The 22,867-nt window shown below is 42.9% G+C and overlaps 1 protein-coding gene across 2 annotated transcripts in view; it reads left to right on the top strand.

Moving 5' to 3' along the window:
* The first annotated feature begins 239 nt into the window (after positions 1-239).
* The window catches only part of LOC148026793 (nodulin MtN21 /EamA-like transporter family protein), a 47,887-nt gene continuing 25,259 nt past the window's right edge, over positions 240-22,867 (top strand). For both annotated transcript variants that reach the window (XR_015692903.1, XM_087691321.1), the window contains exons 1-2: positions 240-1,091; positions 1,180-1,227. Coding sequence is in view for 1 of the 2 variants with exons in the window: in XM_087691321.1 (XP_087547447.1) it covers positions 282-1,091; positions 1,180-1,227 (858 nt within the window). In the remaining variant the exon portion in view is untranslated. The remainder of the gene's footprint in view (positions 1,092-1,179; positions 1,228-22,867) is intronic.

Below are 22,867 nucleotides of genomic sequence, written 5' to 3'. Positions count from 1 at the left end.
CATGGGAAAGCCCTCTATACACACGTTACATGCACATAACAAGGGAGAAGTCATATAATGATATTATCTTTATTATTGATTGTCCAAGAAGAGTTAGCCTCTTTTTGAGAGAATTTTTGGAAGCTGCCGTGTCGCGCGACAATAGCATGGATGTACGAGTGTTAGGTTCAATGCTTTCGTCTTACCTAATATATGTAAAAAGATAAAAAATATTATAAAACAATTTATGTATGTGTACACGACTCGCGCGCGAGAGAGAGAGAGAGAGCGCAAAGAAGGAGATGGCTTGCGCCGAACGCGCATACATCTCGATTTCATTGTCAACCTCATGTCCCTACTACTACCATTGCGACTCTCCCGCACGCCCTGTCGATTTTGTACTCCCAGCACGGCGACTGCGGGGGCCTTATGTGGATCGCATTGTTCACCTTGCCTTGCACAGTAGTACCGGAAGTTCCTTCATCCGGTCCAGAAGCAGGGGAAGACGAAGACGAAGCCGAGTCGAAGTGCGAGCAGAAGAGGAAGGTCCATCCCCCCCCTCCTCTTCTGCTACCTCAGACGCCACCGGTCCGGTATCGTTAGCCACGCAATTGCCTAACGGCATGCCAGCCAGAGGAGGAAATGGAGTCGGGCCGTTGGAGGGAGGGGGACAAGCAATGGCAAATAGTATCGAGTGCATCGGAACAGGCACGGATGTGGAATGTGTCATCCCTGATAGTAATCAATCCATTGCCACGAGAGCTATCAATCGGCAGGAGATGCGCATTGAACTGGCTGCATCATCATCAGAAAAGGAACCTCTTGTCAAGGAAGCTGCCATCGCTGACACGATAGAGCCGGGCTCCATTGTGAAAGATATCTGGGAATACCTGTTTCTCATTTCCCCTTTCTTCTTCTGGGGCACTGCCATGGTTGCTATGAAGGGAGTGCTACTAAAGGCTGGCCCCCTTTTTGTTGCATCAGTACGGCTTATTCCATCAGGCCTCCTCGTTGTTGCATTTGCAAGTTATCAGAAACGAAAACAACCGTCGGGCATCAATGCATGGCTAGCCATTGGACTCTTTGCCCTTGTGGATGCATCTTGTTTCCAGGTGGATCTGCCTTATACAATCAGCCAGTCGCATCCTCAAAGTTTTGCAGCCAAAAGCGAACTCATTGGTTAAAAAATTTGACTTGCAGGGTTTTCTTGCAGAAGGCTTGAGGAGAACGAGTGCTGGCCTAGGCAGTGTGAGTATCGAGTTTTGTGGTTGGTGTATCCACTCAAGCATGACAGAAGTTTTTCAATTTAACAGGAATCTCAAATCTTGTGCATTGATCTCTAATTTTGCCTAAATAGTGCTAGTTAGGAGAGCAGTCTGTACACGAACATTAAGTGCTAAGCAACATGCTCACTAATGATGACACTTGATCAGGTAGGGTGGCATCGAAAGTCCTAGATTTATACTTGACAATGGAAAGGGATGAATTGTATTGCTCATGTATCACTTAGTGTAAGGATCGGCATAGTACACTGAGCATTTAAGACCTAGCAGATGTTGTCACTAATATTAGCGTTTGCACACTGCCATAATTATGGTGCATTAGCCACTAATTTATCTCCTTAAAACAGCCCCAAAAAGAAATTAATGCTAAATTACCAAAAACAGGTGGCTTTATTTTTGACAGTAGGACAAATGTACCCCCCAATCCTCTATAAATTGGAGTCTTGTATTTGTGCATCCTTATTCCATCATTTCAGGCAGCCACATCTTCAGCTCTCTCATCACCCATTGCTGCCCACATCCTTCTGGAGGACATTGTCGGTTTATGCAGTTCGAGTGCTGCCTCCGCTGTGAGAGTTACGGAGGCTATCAATCGTCCTTCTTCGTGAGACGAGTCCATACTCTCTTCTAGTGAGAAGGCAGAGTTGGCAAAGGCTCAGGCACATTGGGATAAACTCAATGCTCGCATTTGCTTGTTTTTATTTCTTTCATGTACTACAATTGTTATCTCTTATATAGAGCATTTGATGGTGGCTAGGGAGATATGGCTGGAGTTGGAACAGATGTATAATCAGATGACCATTGTGAAGCGAGTTTCTTTGGAAGTGCAAATAAGGGCTATGAGTGCCAACAAGTCATCATCCATGCAGGAGCATATCAACAAGCTAAGGCAGCTTCAGATGTAGGTTCAAAATGCAAGGAAGGTGATCACTTCTGAAGACATGGCGATAACTCTTCTTTCACAGTTACCGCCTCACTTCAGTGGTTTTTATTCCGCCTTAATTGCTTCAGGGCAGTTTGAGACTCTTCAGTGGGAATAGTTGGTTTCTACGGTCTTGGACCAAGAGGAGTAACTGAAAGGAACCAATGCTTCAAAATCTGAAGCTTTGGTTGGTCAATCCTCTCAGAAGAAGGGGAAGGACCAAAAGAAGAAGAAGGAAGACAAATCTAAGAAGCACAAAGACAAGGAGTCTACTTGTCACATTTGTGGCAAACCAGGTCACTAGAAGAAGGATTACCTCGACAAGAAGAAGAAGGAGAAGGAGAAGAAGCAGAAATTTTCAAAGAATTCCGGAGCGGTGGTTGCTCCCTCAACAGCTGCTTTCCTCCATTTGGAGGTGGTTGAGGATTCGACCTTGCCGGCATCTGATGCTGCGTTGACGGCCCCATTTACTCGGGAGTGGATTGTTGACAGTGGTGCCTCCAGGCACATGACTCCTTCTGCAGATGTTACTCATTTGCAGCATTTTCATGGTTAGATTCTTATTGGAGATAGTTCGTCTATTCCTATTCAGGGACGGGGCAACATGTGTCTCATTCCAGATGGGCGAGGTGGTGCCCATGCATGTGAGATACTCTATGTGCCAGATTTGGGGTATCATCTGCTATCAGTGCACAAGATTTGTGTCCTCGGCCTCTTGATCGAATTTGATGTGAATTCTTTTCAGATTCTTGATCGAGGATCGAGAGTGGTTCTTTCTTCAAGTTATGAGGAGAATGGAGTCTACAAGTTGCGGTCTTCTTGACTTCTCTTCTTCTTACCTTCCAAACTCAGTTCGAGCTTTGTCATACTCGGTTTGGTCACCTCAATTATAAATATCTTTGGAAGGCGTCTAAGAACCAGTTTGTTTGAGGTTTGTTGGATATTGTGGTGAGTCAATAGCCTTGTGTATCCTGCATCCGTGGGAAGCAAACTCCTGATGTTGTTCCCAACAAGGCTTCGAGGTGGTCTTTAGTACCATTGGAGCTTGTTTCTACAGATCTTTGTGGACCGATGAGGATGCAATCCCTTCGAGAGAGTTTGTAGTTTATGCTCATTGTAGATGATTATAGCAGGATGACATGGGCCTATTTCTTAAAGTTGAAGTTTGAGGCTTTCTCCAACTTCAAGGATTGGTTGTTCTTTGAGGAGAACTGATCGAGGCGGAAGCTGAAGACCTTACGATTGGATAAGGGCGGAGAATTTGTTTCTAATGAGTTTACTTGGTTTTGTGCAGATCGTGGCATATACTAGGAGTTTGCTAATACAAACACCCCTTAGGAGAATGGCATTTTGGGGCGGGAGAATTGCAGTGTGATCGAGATGGCCCGTATCATGATGGAGCATCGTCAGACACCTCAGTGTCTATGGGTTGAGCCTATGGCTACTTCAGTTCACATCCTTAATCGCTCCCCTACTTCCGTTGTTGTTGGTATGACTCCTTTTGAGGCGTACTTTGGCTCAAAGCCCGATGTTTCTTATTTCAGGGTTTTTGGGTGTGATGCTTATGTTCACATCCCGAAGACATAATGTGACAAATTTGAAGCAGCTTCCAGAAGACAGTTGTTTGTGGGCTATAGCTCGCAATCTCAAGGCTACCGATTGTATAATCTAGTTAAGCGGGATGTCTACACGAGCTGTGATGTCTGGTTTGTAGAGGTTCCAACCCCAGAGGGGGGTGAGGATCACCCTGTACTTGGAGATCATGGTGATAGCTGGGCTCTAGCGACTGTTCCTCTGGAGTCTATGTCTCTCGAGGGCTCTTCTTCAGATGAGGAGCGTACTTTTCAGCCATTGGATTCACCGATTGGTCCTTCATTGACAGTGGACCTTCTAGACACTTCAGCAGATGGAGAGTGCCGAGGTGAGATTCGGCCTCCTCCTTGTTGGGCCCATGACACGCTCCAAGATTAGGGATGGAGGGGGTCCCTGAGGAGTGGCAACTGCAGGATGGACTGCGGAGGTCACGGCGGCACCAGGCACATACTATGGAGCTTGTTTGCTTTAACTACTGTTTGATGTTCTGTGTTATGCAGGATAGAGAGCCTACATCAGTGAAGGAGGCTTTACAGTCTGATCATTGGTGGAAAGATGGCTGAAACCTCTGTGGTTGCCTTCTAATATATGTAGACTTTCTTACCCAATGATCTATATGGATAGGCAATGGGTCTACATCCTCAGGTATAAGCACACTGTCACAACTCTATAGAAACAGAATTTGTATCCTTTTTCATTAATTTGTCTATATAATGATTTATTAAATTTATTTACTTTGCACTAATTAGATATAAAGAAAAGTGCATTGGAGCTGGCCACTGATGAGTGGTCACAGGTTATGGTGGACCCACGCGGTGGGTTAGAGAAAAGATAGTTCACACTTCCACCTATATGGCCCGATTGGGCGCCTGTGACTAGAACTCACGCATATCAGGGTTAGACTCGCACACAGAAAGGATTGATGCCTTGAAGTGTGGGCTAGATCCACCAGAACAGACAGTTACAATCAACAAGATGGCATGATCATGAAATGCTTGTATAATGTGCATGTGTGGGTTGAAAGCTTGAAATGCACATTTCTTTGCATAGGAAAGTCACATGAAGATTCGGATACCATTTTTGCGGTGTACACGGGAAAAGCTTTCATATGACATCCATATTGGGGGGGTCCCTAAATTTTAGGAGCCTCGAATTAGCCTAAAAATGCTAGTCCTAAAAAATAGGGATGTCATTCTAAAAATAGTAAGTTCTATACTCTGACTGTGCTTACTAAATTTGGTTGTTTCTATTCTTGACAGTATTCAACCCAAAAAGGAAGGCCATAGAGAAGAGACAAGTGTCAAGACACTTGTCACACAAGTTTCCAAGTGTCCCACCACTTGTCACATCTCATGACAAGTGGCTGGACACTTGTCTTGTGCTACTCCACTTTCTCCTTTTGTACTAGCTCTTCCCTCTCCTATAAATAAGAGCTCGTTTTTCTTCATTCAGCATCATTTTTCTTTGCTGTAAACTCATGTACAGCACCCACAGATAGCCAGAAACTGGCCCCATCCATCCCCATCATCATCCCCCACTTTTCCATTATCAAATTCCTCCATATTCCCTCTTCTATCATTGCTGTTTTACAGGACAGCAAGCCTGTAAATTCATTACAGCACCTCCTTTTCAAGCTCTTTCTTCCATTTTAGCAACAAGAAGCAAGCCCTATCCATGTACTACTGTTCAACGATGGAGAAGGCTGATTTTTCCTTTTTCTTCTCTCATACTGTAAAAAAATCAGTTCTTATCATTGCATAATAGATAATGCATGTGTGTTTGTACATCTTTGCATGATCTTGTGAGAGTGGGAATTACTTCTTCTCACTCTCAGGTTGATTGTAACTGAGCTCTTCCCCAAGGGACTTGGGTTGAGCAGAAATACATTCCTTCAGGGGGGGGTTGCCCATCTTCAACCCTCAATCTTGTCTCCATTACTTTTACATTTTCATGGCTGTAATTTTGTGAGTAATTTTCATTTTCAGCTTTAAGTGTTCATTCTCTTTTATATTAAATCTCGAAAACAAGCGAATATCATAATTGTTAAGCATACTACGTTGTTCGGGGCGTTTACACACACCATCACCTAGTGGCTGATTTTCAGCATTTTCTTGCTGCTGTAACCTGTTTTCAGCATGTTCTTCTTGCTGTCCTATTCCATCATGTGGATCAATTTGCTATCCATTATCTTCTGGCTGTAGCACAATAGGTTGCTGCTCATTTTCAGCATCAAAAGGGATAGAATCTTCAGCTAATGTTTGTTGAACGGCTGGCTGTTCATGCTGAAATTTGACCTTCCTTTTGTCAAGGTCACCATGGGTAGCATTTTTCGGCAACTTTGCCTCATTAAATACTACGTCTCGATTGCGTACTATCTTCCTATCTTGAGGAAGCCAAACTTTATATCCCATCTCTCCCTCATCTCCATATCCCATGAAGATACCCTTGATGGATTTCATGTCTAGTTTAGTTCTCTGATTTACAGGAATATACACAAAGGCATCACAACCAAAGACATGCAAATTATCATATGAAGTAGATTTGCCAGACCAAACCTCTTCATGAATGCCACTTTCCAATACACGATTGGGAGAGCGATTGCACACATGAACTATAGTTTTAAGAGCCTCTCCCGAGAATTGCTGTGGGAGATTAGTTGTGGACAGCATGCATTTGACTCTCTCACAAAGTGTGCAATTATATCTTTTAGCCATGCCATTTGATGTAGGATTGTAAGGGGCTTTCAACTCCCTCTTAATGCCATGCATTTCACAAAATTTTTTGAATTCATTTGAAACATACTCGCCCACATTATTTGTTCTTATAGCTTTTAACTTAAGCCCTTTCTGTGTGGTAATAAAAGTATGAAACCTTTTAAAAGCGGTCAACACTTCCTTTTTGCTCTTTTATACATATACCCATGACTTTCTATTGAAATCATTAATAAAAGTGACAAAGTACTGTGCACCCCCATGTGAATTAACAGGCATAGTACACACATTAGAATGTACTAAGTCAAGAGCATTGAGCATTGGACTTCTTAACGACACCAAAGTAATAAGGAGACTTCACATGTTTTCCATATATGCAATCATTACAAAAGTCGAAATCAAAGCCTTTTACATCAAATCTCCCTAAAGAGGAGATAATCTGAAGGCCTTTTTGGCTCATATGGCTAAGTCTTTTGTGCCAAAGTTCCATCTGTGAATGAACTTCAGCCACAACCAAAAACTTGCCAGGTAATGCTTTACAATGCAAATAATACATAGTTCCCCTTTTGCTGCCTTAACATTCAGCATAGAGCCCTTGTGGACCTTCCAAGATCCACCACCAAAGGTAGTAAAGTACCCTCTTGCATTAAGCTGCCCAATTGATAGTAGACTTTTCTTTATGCTAGGTACATATTTGACATCTTGCAAAATCAGCTCTTGGCCATTTTCAAGGGCCAAGTGAATGGTGCTTACACCCTCTATTTCACATGCATAATTGTTGCCCAAGTAAACCTTGCCTAGGCAATCTACATTGTATTCAGAAAATGACTCCAAAGAGGGAGTAACATGAAAAGAGGCATTGCTGTCCACTATCCATGATTGAGACAGCCCATTATGAGCTGAAAGTAAGGCATCAATTACCTCCTTTTTAGTGATGTACATATCACTTGTTGCTGCCATAACATCTACATCATTACATGAGGCTGCAACAAGAATCTCTCTAGTGTCAGAGAGCTCTTCAATGTCCACACTAGATGCAACATTTGCCTTTGCAACTTCTTTTGAGAGAGAGCTGTCATCCTTCTTTTTCTTTCCCTGTCGTTTCTTTCTTTCTTGCTCTTTCTTGTAGTAGCGACAATCGGGCTTTTTATGCCCTTTACGTCCACATTGATAGCAAGTAACATCCTGTTGTTTGCCCTTGTTTTACTCCTGCTTTTGCCTTTATTTCTTGCATTACCCCTCTTTTCTGACCTGCCTCTAAAATGATAGACTGAATCAGTGTTTTCTCCATTGGACTTTCTTCTAATCTCCTCATTGGGAATAGAGCCCCTAACACCATCGAAGGTTAAAGCAGGGTTGTTGTTCAATGAAACAACTAGAGACTCCCAGCTATCAGGCAAAGTCATCAACAAGAAAATAGCCTTCAATTTATCATTGAAGGGTTGCAAACCATAGTCCTGCACAACTGGCTCAAAATCCCTGTGAAAGCACTCAAATGCTCTAATGCTGGCTTAGACTCCTCCAACTCCATGTTTACAAGCTTGTGTATGAGATGCACTTGATTTACTAGAGTTGTATTTTCATAAGTGTCCATCAACTTTTTTCATATGGCATAAGCTGTAGCAAGACGTTTAATGTCTGTAAGTATATCATTAGATACAACCATTTTAATGTATGCAACGGCCTTCTTTTTGAGTCTAGCCCAATCCTCATTTGTCATAGTTGCAGGCTTGACTTCCAAAAGGGCATCATCACAATTCTTGAGAAACAAAATGCCTTGCATCCTGTCCTTCCACAAGTCAAAGCCAGTGCTATCAAACCTCTTGATTTCGTGAAGGGATTTAGTGTTACTGCTGCTAGAAGCATTTGCAGCCATTTTTCAGCAATGCACCCAAAGATTAATGCTGCAATTTATGACAGCAAACAATGAGCTGAATATTCGGCTAATATCAGCCCAAATTTTCAAACAATAAGAGCAAGATTCAGTCCAAGTACATGTAAAGCAGTAGAATGCATGACTTTCAGCAGTATAACTAAAATTTCAGCATATAATCCAAGCATACATAAGTGCTAGGTGACTCCCACTTCAGCAATATCACCAAAAAATACATCTGCAACAATCATAGATCTGCAAGTGATCACTAAGACTGCTGCAACATGACTATTCAGCAATACGTCAACTCAATGGGAGCTGCCCAACATGTGTAATGCATACATATGTGACCAAGTCAACTTCTGGTACACAAAAACACCAATATTCTCTGCAATTTCTTCAAAATCTCACAAGTGGGGGAATCTCACTGCTTACAGCACCAAGATTGCTTTAGCAATGTTCCCAATGTACATTTTAGGCATCAATTTTGCCAAAGTTCTCAAATTTCAGCAAAAGCCCTAAAATTTTACCGACCAATCTGCCCTGATTGCATTAGTACATGATCCCAGGAGCAAAAAAGGGGGAAAAATTAGCAGCATTTGCCAAAATCTTGCAAAAGCCCCAAATTTCTCAGGTCGAAATGTGCATTAATATCAGCAAATTCGACTTAGCTAAGCAAAATTTCATTGATATAAGAAAAGCCCCAAAATTTTTAGAGCCAATGTGCACAATTTCTGCAATTTCCTGGTCAGATTGTCTTGTTTTGGATCATGGTTCTTAAATCCGGGAAAAGCCCCAAAATTTTCGGCCAAAAAGGCACACTGTGCTTGTGCACATGAACACCCGACAGAGAAAGAAGAGAAAAATTGTAGATTAAAAAAAATAGGCTTGTCAAATCATTGACCAGCCATGTCTGCCTAGTTGGTGTCTACCTGGCCCGTTGCCCGTCAGCAATTGTCCACCTGGTTGTCTATGGTTAGCCCCATTGACCTAGCCCATCTGTCACACGTGACTTGCGTTAGTTGTTGGGCCCGTTTGTCTGGATCTCGCCCATTGGCTAGCTGCCGTCGACTTGGTCCGTCTGCTGCACGTGACTTGTACTAGTCATCTTCTTCTTGACTCTGTCTGTTGCCTATCCCATGACTATACTGGTCGACTGCTACATGTCCTGTGACATGGCACACTCTTGGGAAGTGCAAACGTTGTAATCAGTGCTCTGATACCAATTTGTTGTGCAAGAGTGCTATGGAGTCCGAGATAGGAATGAGCATGAATAGAGCTAAGAGCTGAGAGTGAGTGAATGGAATGTAAGTGTACCAGTGTGTTATGGTACACAAAGAATAAAAATGTATTCATATGTTAGGGTACAATAAAGGGTGTGTTCACACCCGTAAGTTTATACACACAAGGGTTGATGGGAGTTTACACCCGAAGGGACTTTACACCCCCAATAGTAAGCACAACTTGCAGAATTGTGCAAATTTATGCTTGAAAATTTGGGGCTTTTCCTGGATTTGATGCTAGTCATGCAAAATAGTGACATTTGACCTAGAAGTTGCAGACATTCTGCGCATTTGCTCTGGAAATTTTGAGGTTTTGCAGAATTAGTGAAATTTCTGTAACATTTGTCCGCATTTGGCACTCAGGATGAAGTATTGATGCAATTGGGGCAGATTCACTACAAAAATTTTGGGGCTTTTCTCATCGGTGGTGCATTTTGAGCCGATTTGTGCTTTGAGAGTGAAATTATAGCAGATTCATTGTTGAGTAGGAGAAATTTGGACTTGGGATGTTTCAAATGTTATAAAAGGGCAGCTTCTCTTAGTACATGTATTGTTGAATGCTTATTATGTAGTGATACAATGGTATATACAGCACTTGGGTTATCGCATTTGGGCATTATGGTGATGTATTATTGAAGTGGGAGCTGTCATTTATGTAAATTTGATTCATGTACATGTTGTAATCAGTACTTGAGACTGAAATTGCAACAAAACGTTTGCTTCTTGGATACCTTTGGAAGTACAAGTGTGTGTACTTGCTGTTATATTCAGCAACCTTGCCACTGGCTAAAAGTATTCAACGTTTTATTGCAGTCTTTTATTGCTGAAGATGGTTGGCAGTGTATCTATGTCTGACACAAAGAATGTCTTTGAGATTCGTAAATTTGATGGCAATGGCTTTGATCTTTGGAAGATCGTATGCAAGGTATACTTTTTCTAAAGGATTGCTATGATGCTTTGGGAGAATATAAGCTTATTGCATTGTCAGATGAGGATTGGGCTAAAATGAATAAAAAGGCCATTACTTACATTAAAATGGCTGTCACAGATGATATCTTGGTTTTTTTCTTCTTATGTAGAAGGTAACCCTGGGAAGGTCTATTTAGGCAACAACCATACGTGTGATATTGAAGGAATGGGCACCATACACTTGGTTCTTGAAAATGGTCAGAAATCGATCCTTCATGATGTTAGGTATGTACTTGGCATTCAGCTCCATTTGATGTTGGTTATGATAATCAGCGTATCATCATTGAGCCAGATGAAAATGGGCAGCAAAGGGATGCTGAAAATTAGTTTGGGCAACAAAATCAACATTGCAAATGAATTACAGCAGCGTGAAAATGTATTACGGCAACTTGAACATGCAGTTCAGCAGCCAAATAATGAGGTCATTGACATTCCTTTGGATGTGGATCCATTCAGGCTTGAACTTGATCAGATGGATGTTAGAAGTGTATTCGTGCATGGTGACTTGGAAGAAGAGCTATACATGAGGCAACCAGAAGGCTTTGTTATGCCAAGAAAGGAGCACTTGGTGCGTAAGCTTAAGAGAAGCTTGCATGGTTTGAAACATGCTCCTAGACAATGGTATAAAAAGTTTGATAACTTCATGCTCTCACATGGGTTTTAAAGGAGCAATGTAGATCACTGCTTATATATAAAGAAGGTTGATGAAGAAAGCCTTATTATACTTGTGCTTTATGTAGATGATATGCTTATTGCTGATAAGCATAAAAACGAGGTTAATGCATTGAAAAAACAAGTGAATTCAACCTTTTCCTTGAAGGATTTAGGTGCAGCTGAACACATTTTGGGCATGCAAGTGACAATAGATAGAGAGCAATAACTCTTACTTCTCTCACAAGAAAAGTACATCAGCAAAGTACTTGATCGTTTTTCTATGGCAGATGCTAAGCCACTTGGTGTTCCTTTATCACCATACCTTCAGCTTAGCAATGCAGATTGCCCAAAAGATGATAAGGCAGCCAGCTCTATGAAGAGTGTTCCTTATTCTTCATCTTGTGGTTCACTCATGTATGCTATGGTTGCCACTAGACGTGATAGTGCTCATGTAGTGGAAACCGTGAGTAGGTTTATGTCAAATCGTAGCAAAGCACATTGGGAGGTAGTGAAATGCATCTTACGGTACCTAAAGGACACACAAAGAAAATGTATTTGCTATGGAAAGGGTATGTTAGATTTGCAAGGGTATTGTGATGTACGTTTGGTCAAGGATTTTGGGCTGCCCACCAAAACACTTGTACATGGATGTGAGAGCCAAAATAGCGCTGTATGCCTGGCTAAGAGTGCCATGTTTCATGCATGTACTAAACATATTGATGTGTGGTATCACTTTATTAGATAGGTTTTGGACGATGGTCTAGTCACATTAACTAAGATCAAAAGACAGGATAACCCTGCAGATGTTTTTACTAAAAGTCTTGCAAAGGCTCAATACGAGCATTACATTCGACTAGTGGGAGTTGATTAAAGATTCTCTTAAGACCTTTAAGTGGGAGGTTGTTGGGTCTTTAGCCTTTATGTTACTCCCGTGTATATATTACTTTAGACATGTGAATACACCCTTACGGGTGTAATTGTACCGTACCCTAAGTATAAATACATTATTTTATTCTTTGTGTGTACCACTGTGGTACACACCCATCCCTTGACTTTTCACTCTCACTGTACTGAACAGCTACACACACCTCGATTGACGTGCACGTTTACTGGAGTGCTTTCTCTTGCACTCTTCATGGGCTGTGCATATATCTGCTCAGGGTTGAAACTGCAAACTGAATATTTGGCCTTGTATTGCATAAATAAATGAGACATCCAAGTGTTGGAGCATATGTATGAATGTCAAACAAATCACCGTCATCATGCAAAGACAACTTGAGTCCAGTTTCCATTGGTGTGCAAACTAGCTTGCAATTTTGTAAGCCAAACCTCTCAAGGAGTCTACCAATATATCTGGACGGTGACAATCCAATGCCTCTAGCATCATGAATGAAGTGAATGCCTAAATAGTAGTGCAAAGGTCCTAAGTCTGACATCTCAAAAGTTTGCTGTAAAATTTTCTTGAATGCTGAAATCTGATCTGCATGTGTCCCTATGAGTAGGAGATCATCTACATAAAGACATATGACCAGCAAGGATCCCCCCTCTTTACATACATAAAGGGTAGACTCTGATGAGCTGTTAATGAACGCTTGGTTGTGTAAAAAGGCATCAATTTTTACATACCAAGCTCGGGGAGCTTGCTTCAAACCATAAAAAGCGTTTTTCAGCTCACATATCAAGTGTTCGGACCCCTCAACTACAAAACCAATGGGCTGCTGTACATACACTTCTTTTTGAAGTCCCCCATGTAAAAATGCAGTCTTAATATCAAGTTGGTGCACAGTCCAATGTAGGAGCAAATGTCTCCTCATATTGCCTTGGTTGACTCGTTCGGTCTGTCAATCTGTCTCCGGGTGGAAGGATGATGAGAATCTCAGTTGGGTTTCCAGAGTCTTGAAGAGTTCCTTCCACATGTCGCTCATGAATCTTCCATCTCTATTTGATACAATGGCCAATGGTAATCCATGCAGTTTGAATACATGTGTGAAGAAGAGGCGTGCTATCTCCTTGGTTTTCAGTGGTGGTTTGGCCGGGATGAAGTGGGCTTGTTTGGAGAAATAGTCCACCACTACAAAGATGATTGTGTATCCATGGGATTCCGGTAGCTCCACAATGAAGTCCATGCTGATGACATCCCATGGGCGGTTAGGTACTGGTAATGGTTGTAGTAGTCCGGTTGGTCTTGATCTTGGTGCTTTGACCATTTGACAAGTGGGGCAAGTTTTGATGTAGTCTATCACTTCTTCCTTCATGTTCGGCCAAATGAACTGCTTCCTAAGGGCCTCCAAGGTTTTGCTTTGCCCTTTGTGGCCTCCAATCTTGCCGTCGTGTATCTCATGCAGGATGAGTTTCTTTAATTCCACATTATTGGGGATATACAATCTCTTGTCTAAAAATAGGATACCCTCTTCTAAGGTGTACATTCCATGTGGTGTCTTCTCTGCTTCCACATCTTTGATTATCTTGTGCATTTCTTGATCTTGTTCTAGGGCCTCTTTGACAAGTTCTATGAAGTTGCTGCTGACCACACTGACAGCTTTCAGGTCAGCTTTCCGGCTCAAGGCATCTGCTATTTTATTAGTAGAGCCGGGTTTGTGCTTAATCTCCAGGTCAAATTCGGCTAGGAAGTCTAGCCAGCGGGCTTGCTTTGCTAATAACTTGGGTTGGGATTGGAAGTATTTGAGGGAGATATTGTCGGTGAAGACTATTGTATACTTGTCTTGAACATAGTGCTTCCATTTTCTAAGGCAGTGGATGACTGCCAACATTTCCTTCTCATGTGTGCTCCACCTTGTTTCAGCATGGTAAATTTCTTTGACTCATACGCAATGGGGTGACCCTCTTGGACCAGTACACCCCCTATGCCATAGTCAGATGCATCTGTAGAGATTTCAAAGGGTTTGGTGAAGTTCGACACCCTTAGGACGGGAGTTTGGCTCATGCACTTCTTCATCTGCTCAAAGGCTTCCTGTTGCGCGTTCCCCCATGTAAAAGAGTGGTCTTCTTTGGTGAGGTGGGAGAGGGGGGCAGTGATAAGGCTGTAATCTTTGATGAATCTTCGACAAAATACTGTGAAGCCTAGGAACTCCCGCACTTCTCTTACAGTTTTCAGTACAGGCCATCTTTGGACAGCTTCCACTTTCTTAGGGTCCACTTTGATTCCATCTGCTCCTACAATAAAGCCTAAGAATTCCAATTCTTTCACTGCGAACTCACATTTTTCCGGCTTGGCATATAACTGATGCTGCCGCAATTTCTCAAAAACTTGGCGTAAGTGTTGCTTGTGCTCTTCTAAGGTCTTGCTGTAGACTAGGAGGTCATCTATGTAGATAATGACAAAGATATCTATCTCCGGTCTAAAAATTCCATCCATGAGGCCACAAAATGTGCCTGGCCCATTGCTTAGGCCGAACCCTAATACTAACCACTCAAAACTACCATATCGGGTACGGAAGGCTGTTTTTGGGATATCTTCTTCGGCTATGCGGATTTGGTGGTATCCTGATCTAAGATCAATCTGACTGAAGTGCTTGGCTCCATGTAGTCTATCTAAGAGGTCTTCCACTAGGGGCATCGGGTATTTGTTTTTTATGGTGATTTTGTTAAGAGCCCTATAATCTACATAGAGTCTAAGTCCCCCATCCTTTTTCTTTACAAACAACACTGGAGCACCAAAGGGGGATTTGCTAGGGCGGATGAATTCTTGTTCTTCTAGTTTATGTAGTTGCTTCTTCAATTCCATGAGCTCGGTGTGGTTCATGCGATAGGGAGCTCGGGCCGGTGGGGCAGACCCTGGAATCAGCTCAATCTTGTGATCCACATCTCGTCTGGGTGGTAGACCCTTGGGTAGTTCGGCTGGCATTACATCTTTGAATTCTTCAAGTATTTCTGCCACTTCTGTGTTCCTCTTCTGTTGTTTGGGTTTCTTGCCATTTTCTTCTTCTTCAATTGGTCGGATCATACATAGATAGACCATATCTCCTTGCTTGACTGATTTCTCGACTTGCTTTGCACTGCATGTCATGATACGTGGCGTGATAACGGTCCCTTGGACCGGTGCTTTTTGGGTCTGGCCCTTTGGTTGGTTTGTAGTTGGTTTTACTGTTTGGCATGATACTCCTGGCTTATTCTCCTTCATTTGCACCTTGATTGGGGTTCTACCAGGTAGCTGCATTCTCTCGCATGGTACTCTGACGCCTTCTCCTTGCATATCTAGCATCATTTCATTCACACCCTTACCAAACATTGCAATGACATACTTGTCATAGAATTCTAAGCCTAATATCACTTCAAAATCATCCATGGGGATTACTAAGAAGTTGAGTTTCGCTTTCCACTTGTCGGCTTCCACTTGGACTGCAAAGACTTGTTTTACTTTCTTGGCTTCTCCTTGTGCGAATGTTACTGTTAATCCTTCTGGGGCTTTTGATAGCTTCAATCCATGTTTTGCTGCACACTGTGGTGTCATGAAGTTGTGTGTTGCTCCTGTGTCCACCATGATAGGTTGGTTTCCTTCGCCCATTCGGCCTTTGATGTATAGATGGTGGACTGCCGCTACTCTGGCTGCCATGCATTGGGGTCGGGCACTAACTGACCCTACCCTTGGGTGGTCCATGCTCTCTTCACTCCCATTTGGAATTTCCTGGATACGCGGTGGTAGTGGTTCTTCTCCTCCATATGCACAAGTTGCATTCACCCTTGATCCACTCGATGAAGGTGTGTCTTCTATTGGGCATCTGTTTTGGTAGTGTGGGCCCCCGCATTTGAAGCATCTGATGCCGGTGGAGGGGCCTGGGGGTCTCCACCATGATATGTTTGATCCTGCGGGCCCATATGATGTGCTAGGGGTTGGCTTGTAGTGATTGTTTCCCCATCTCCCTGCTGCTCCTCTTGGTACTAATGCGGTTTGGGATACGGCCGTGGTGTTAGTGGTGTTTTGACTCCTTGTATCTGTGAATGCCCCTCTAGGAGCATTGGGCCTCTGGTTCCAGGAGTTGTTATTGTTGAAGGTGTTGTTGAAGTTGTTGTTGAACCTGTTTTGATTCCCTTGTGCTGTTCTTCTGCCTTCCAGGTCCACCAGTCGTTCGGCCATTCTCATGGCTTCTGCTAAGCTTGTGGGCTCCTGTCTCTCCACATCTCTTCTAGCCCATTCTTGCATCCCAAACAAAAATCCATGTAGCTTAGTGTCTGTATCTATGTTTGGTAGCTGCAACATGATTTGCCTATACTTGCTGACATACTCTTTCATCTTTCCCTGTGCTTGCTTGAGGTTCCTCCATTCATCTCTCACTTTGAATTTTTCCAGCTTTGGAATAAAGTAGTCCTTCAGTTCTTCCTGGAGTTCTTCCCACGAACAGATTGTGTGGCCCTGCTCCTGTTCTAACAGGTACCAACTGGCAGCGTCTTCCTCCAAGTAAATGGCTGCCACCTCCGCCTTTCTGTCTTCGGTAATTCTTGAATACTTTAAGTACCTATCCACCTCTGCGATCCATTTCTTCAGAACCAACCCATCTCTCTCTCCCTTGTACTTGGCGGGTTGGGGCATCTTGAATTTTCCATAATCGTCTTCTGAATTACTGCTATCTTCCTCTTCTTTGCGATGGTGCTTCTTCTCCTTCTTCTTGTCTTTCTTTTTGCTTCCTAATTCTACTACTTTCTCCTTCTCCTTCCTTGTATCTTGCGCCCTCCTAGATGACTCCTCTCTACCCTTTCTATCCATTTCCTCTTGCATTCGGTGTCTCTTCTCCTCTTCTTGTTGTTGACTCACCCATTCTCTATAGCCCTGCTCTACTTCTAGTTTTTTCCTCATTTCTTCCTCTTCCTCTTTCATCTGCATGTTCCTCCATATTGATTCTAGCATGCCTGACATACCATCTAATTGTCTTTCTAGTCCGGCCACCTTCTCCTCTTGGGCCACTCTCCATTCTTGTCCCCTACTCTTCTTCCTCTCCTCCAGTGTCGGGAGGGTGATGTTCTCCCTTTCTTCCTCCATGTGGTTGGTGGTGGTGTCGACGCGGGGAAGCCGCATTTCGCCTGTGGTGGTGTGGGTCGTGCCGCGGGGAAGCCGCGTCACGTCTTCAGACGGTGGGATGTCGAGGTTGGGGCGTCACGCCGGGGCGACGCGTCGGGGGGATCGTGACGTGGGTCGACGCGACGTGGGGCGATGTGACGTGGGGCGACACGACGTGGGGCGTCGTGCTGTGGGTCGTTACGACTTCGATCTCTTCGGGGCACTGGATCTTTCCTCCTGCTTCCGTGAGCACTCCTTCACTCCGAGCAAGAGTTGCTCTGATACCAAGTGTGATAAACCTGCACTCGTTACGCACTCAACACGGCACAGAAAGGTAACACGATATGAGCTCAAGGTATACTCTTGTATTATTCAATCCAAAAGCAGGACAACATAGACACATCCGAGGACTACACCCTCGTGATGCCGCACATGAGAGGGTTCACCACTGGGCATAGGGAATCACACGTAGAGTGGAAACAAGGCAGGGCTTTGAGTCACTACTACTCCCTATATAGGTGCAATCGGTAGCAACGGCATGGTATAGCTACAAAGCCCTTACACCCCCCCCCCCCCCCGTTTCTTGCTCCTCTGTGAGGTACCTGAACTTTCAGAACTCAAGCAAAGCATTTTCAGATTGGCTACCCTTGCCCTTTTGTCTTGCCATAAAAGCCTATTTAGAGGCTATTACATCCACCCCACTATTCTTTCTTGTTTGCTCTTCTTCTAGGAGCTAACTAACCAATTGAAGAAAAGTAATTGATTGCGAAGAAATTCTCGTGGTGAGATTTAGGGCCGTATAAAAGGCCAAATAAGAGGACGGCAAAGAATTTAGAGTAGTAGAGATCAATCGTGCACTCGAATAATGCTCATCTACATGCATTAGCTGCTCACACAAGTTGTGAATTTTGTTAAGATGATCCTGCATGGAATCACCTTCAACTATCTTCACATTCTCAAGCTCTTTCTTCAAGAAAGGGATGTGTGTCTCATTTTTTCCAGCAAACATCTGCTCAAGTGTAAGCCATGCTTCACATGAAGAAGCTGTAGACTGTATGTGTGGAATTATAGACTGTTGAACTGCCAATGCAATCAGTGACAATGCTTGAGCATCCAGTGTGTCCCAAGCCTTTTGTGCTGCTAATCTTTGGGGAAGTGGTTGAGTTGGAGCGGGCCTTTGACCACATCCTCTTGGAGGAGGTATTGTAGGAGCTACAACCCCAACACGAATTTTCTCACTACTAACATAATCCCAAAGATTGTTCACAATCAGCACATTCTTCATCATGAAAGACTAGAGAGAATAATTATTACCATCCAATTCATCCTCCTTGTATATATATGTGAATACATTACTTTGTCCCTAATTGGCCATAGCAAATGTCACTGTTTCAAAGAGCACAAGAGCAAGAGCTAAATTGGAACAACTTGGAAATTTCTAGAAATTACAATGTGCACCACGGTGTAATTAATAGATTTGTGTCACTCAGTCAAAGTTGTCCAATGTGCGCGCTGTCCAATGCACAAACAATGCTTGGCAACACAATTAATGCAAAAGCTCCAAAATTTTATAGTCCAAAATGCACAATTTCAGTCTATTTCAGACCAAACCTGTAGTACATGTGCCAATGCTTGCAATAAACCAAAAATCCCCAAATTTCTTGGCTCACTTTCCAAGAAATCACTGCCAGACGCGTGTCCAAGACACGAGACTGCCAGGGCAAGAAGCCCCTCTCTAAAATTCAAAGTTTTGAATTTAAAAAAAGTCTCTTTTACCTTCTATGTAAGCCGAGGATGCTGGCAGCAATAGCGAGCTGCAGGAGGAGACGTTGGTGGGCCTGGCACTGATGGCGGAGCTGCCAGCTGGAGTTGGAGTAGGCGGTGCTTCAGAGTTGGAGTAGGTGGTGCTTCAGAGGGAGTAGGTGGTAGTGCAGAGGAGCGGGCGACTAGGGCAATGCGCTAGTGCAGAAGCTAAAGCAGGCGGCGCTAGTGGGCCTGCAATTGGTAGTGAGGAAGAGGAAGCAGGCGATGGTGCGTTGGGGGCTGTAGACGAGGCAGCGTTGCAGGTGGTAGCTGGGGGTAGACCGGGTGCCGCTCAGGAGGCAGGTGGCGGCACTGGAGTTGTTGCTACTGGACCAAGGCATGGGCTGCAAAATGTAGACCATGGGGCTGAGTTGAACAAGGTGGTTACAGCTGTTATGAGGGGCAGTTGAGCGGTTGCGGGGCTCCGAGCTGATTGGGACCGGGCGAAGCTATGCTTTGATACCAAATGTGAGATGAGGGTGATCAAAGCTCAGCAAAGAGTACATAGTTGATAGTGAAGAGAGTGAGAGTGTGAAGACATGACTCCCAATGCAATCACCAAATAGTATAATGAAAGTACAAAGTACAACCCTTAAACCTTAGGGTTGTTAATGTGTGTTCACATCCAAAAGGTGTAAAACACGATAAGTGCATGAACTATATAATATAAGCACCAAAATAAAAGATAATATAATTGGGGGAAAAAACCTCTCATAAGGAGAGTAAAAAGTGTCCCAGTGTCCTACTGCGGATCACCGATACTCCTCTGTGAGCGTAGGCATGAGTCATATCCAACATCCAAGACGATGCTGAAAGCTTTAATTACAACACTGCTGAAATAAAGACAGTAGTCTATGTCAATCCAACTATGGGCAAATAGCCAAGAAAGCAAGTTCCCATTGTGAGGGATATTCGAGTAGCAATTGGGATACAAAGAATGCAACTAGTAGTGACTAAGCATAGACCATTGGTACCAAAGACTTTCATGAACTAAAAGTGTCAGTAAATCATACATTCCATAATCATATATATCATTGGCAAAGTGCTGAGAGAGATAAGTGCCAGTGTCCAAAGCATACGGAATCAAATCAGCCCATGGGAGTAACTGCATCCAATAGCTTACAAGAGAGCATGTACATGAATCAAGAGTTCCACTATCTCAAAGAACCAAGCTCCACCAAGTAAGTACAAGCGTCTCCCATTGGAATCAAACCTGGAATGCAAAGTGAGCAAGCAAGGCTCAAGACATATACATCAAAGCATCATTCGAGAAGCCCAAGCGCATCATAAATGCATATGGGAGTATAAGTGTCCAATGAAGCTTCAATACTCGTAAGTGAGTAAGCACGAAAGCTCAAAGCAATTGACCAAAGCCCAAGTACATCAAATGTAGCTCAAATCCAAGTGCTAAAGTATGTCATAACCATATCTTGCTCATATATCAATGCTAGACATCACATTAGATATGTAGCATGCCCGAAATACCATGTAGGCACAATAGGTATTCAAAGCATGAAGCTCACTGTTGTATGCTTGTTGTCCAAACAATTATGACAATAATAAAACTTTGCAAAACTAAGCTAATCAAGCTCTAAACAATCCAAATAGCATCCCAAAGCATAACCATATCATCTAGGCACTAAAATACATCCGGAAACATCAAACAATCATTATAGAATTTACTGTTTGCTATCCAAACTAGAGCTGTTATATTCTGTGTTAAATAGAGAACTGAAAACTGCACACAATCGACTTTGTGAGTGCTTAGATTTGTAGCTCTAGTTGTGTCTTTGTTTCTAGGCATAGAACATCTTAATTTAATATCGTCTGTAAAAGTTATGTCCAAAATAAGAAAGTGTTGTCAAGCTATCATGGTTGTCCATGGCTTCGGTAGTATGCTTTGTATCCACTCAAAATGGATAGAATGGCTGCTTCTTAGCTTAATAAGCACTCAACAAGGCTTAGCTAAGCCTTGGGAAGCTTCTCGACAAGCCGAGAGCAAGCTAGAACAAGCCGAGAGAAGGGAAGACTCAATGCATACCTTGGGATGAAGAAACAATGGTTGGCATGATACCTTGAGCTGAAGCTTTGAATCCGGGTTGATGCAAAGGATGCAGAAGCTCCTCGAATGGTTGGCTTTGATACCAATTGAAAGGTAGAGCACGAGTGGAAGCACACAAGCAGAAGCAAGAGCAAAGCAAGATCCATGGCGGAGGGAGCAAGAGAGTAAGAGAGAGAGACACAAGATGTGGGAACTCCAACAATCACAATGTGTGACGAGCCTTCTCTTATTTAATAGTCACTAAAAGAATATAGAATAAAGTGGCAGTGATGGGCACCCACTGTCATGAGGACATGTATTTTTGAAACCTCACTTTATATATGGATTAATTTTTAATCACATGGTTAAGTAAATGTTGCACATGTGAACTCTAATTGGGGTTAGAGTAAATTTACAAGCCTGGAATCCGAGGAAATCATGAGATGTCAAAGGCAAAAGTTGCTTTGCCGCACAGGTACTTGGTGGTATCTGGTGCCAGTTGGTGGCCTAGGTCATTCATTTGGCCATAAGTGTTAGTTGGTGACACTAGAGAAGTGACATTTAATGGTATCTAACGCCAATCTGATGATCAAAGATGGTGCAGAGACACTTAGAATGGAGGTTTCTAGCCAATTTAATTATTGGCCAGTCAGATTATTTTTTAGGGCACCGAAATAATTATTAGATTAATTTTTCGTATTTAAAGACTGAAAATTAATATTTAATTATTGATAATGTTGAAAAAACCATTTGGAAAGACTGCCACTTGTGAAAAATGCCCATGCAAGATTGAAAAACGTCTTTAGAGGTTGGAGAGATGCATTTTTAGTGTTTTGAGCTTGCAAGAGAGAGGGAGGAGATGCTGCTAGTCTGATTTGCAGCCATTGGAGAACCTTCTGAGGCAGCCAGGGTTATGAGAAGATGAATCAATAGCAGGTGACAGCAGGCTGTTAAGACAGGGCAGCAGCAGTAAATGATTGATTTTCTTTAGTTCTTTCCATCTACAAGCTGTTGAGACAAGGTAGCAGCAGTAAATGACTGATTTTCTTCAGTTCTTCGCGAAGAAAGTCTGAATTTTCTCTCTCCTCAGCATTCTCTCTCATCTCCTAGCCTTTCTACAGCCTTGCTCCAAAGATTGTAGCATTGAGATCACGAGAGGCTGAGAAATTTCAGATTTCTCTGCTGTAAACTCTAATTTGCAGCCAAATTAGGGTTTAGCAGCAGCCTCGAGAAGCGTGCCAGAAATTGGAAGCCCCAAGACTTGGATTCAACAGGCTGAAGCTGTTTTTAGCCTATTCAAGTGGAGGGACGAGCAAATAATTGAATTTGGGGCATTTTCCATCTCTATTAAAGCAGGTGAAGGCCAATTGATTGCCCGAATCAAGGGGCAAATTAGATTAAAGACTTGTTGGTCATTTTGAACAGCAAGGGGAGTTGGAATACGAAAAGGGATTGGGAGAATCCCATTGTACATCAACTTCTTCTTCAATTAACGTTAAATAAATACCGAAAGGGGTGCTAGTTTTGGGGCCAACAGGTGTTCAATGTCCAAGATTATATGGTAAAGTGTACTTTTCAGTTTTGTGAATTTGTTAATTGTTGTAAATAGTGCTTAATTAGGTTATTTATCACCCTATCCAAGGAGGAAGGCTGATTACATGGTTCCATTGCCGGGATACCACTCAATCCCTTGATTTGGTGGGCCCAAGGCACCTGATTGCAAGCAAAAGCTTTGTGCTAGTG

The sequence above is a fragment of the Lygodium microphyllum genome, chromosome 13, assembly GCF_053477565.2.
Source record: "Lygodium microphyllum isolate KBCC chromosome 13, Lygodium_microphyllum_v1.1.10, whole genome shotgun sequence".
NCBI lineage: Eukaryota > Viridiplantae > Streptophyta > Polypodiopsida > Schizaeales > Lygodiaceae > Lygodium > Lygodium microphyllum.
Note: the sequence above shows the minus strand (reverse complement) of the source record. Positions and strands in the feature narration are given on the sequence as shown.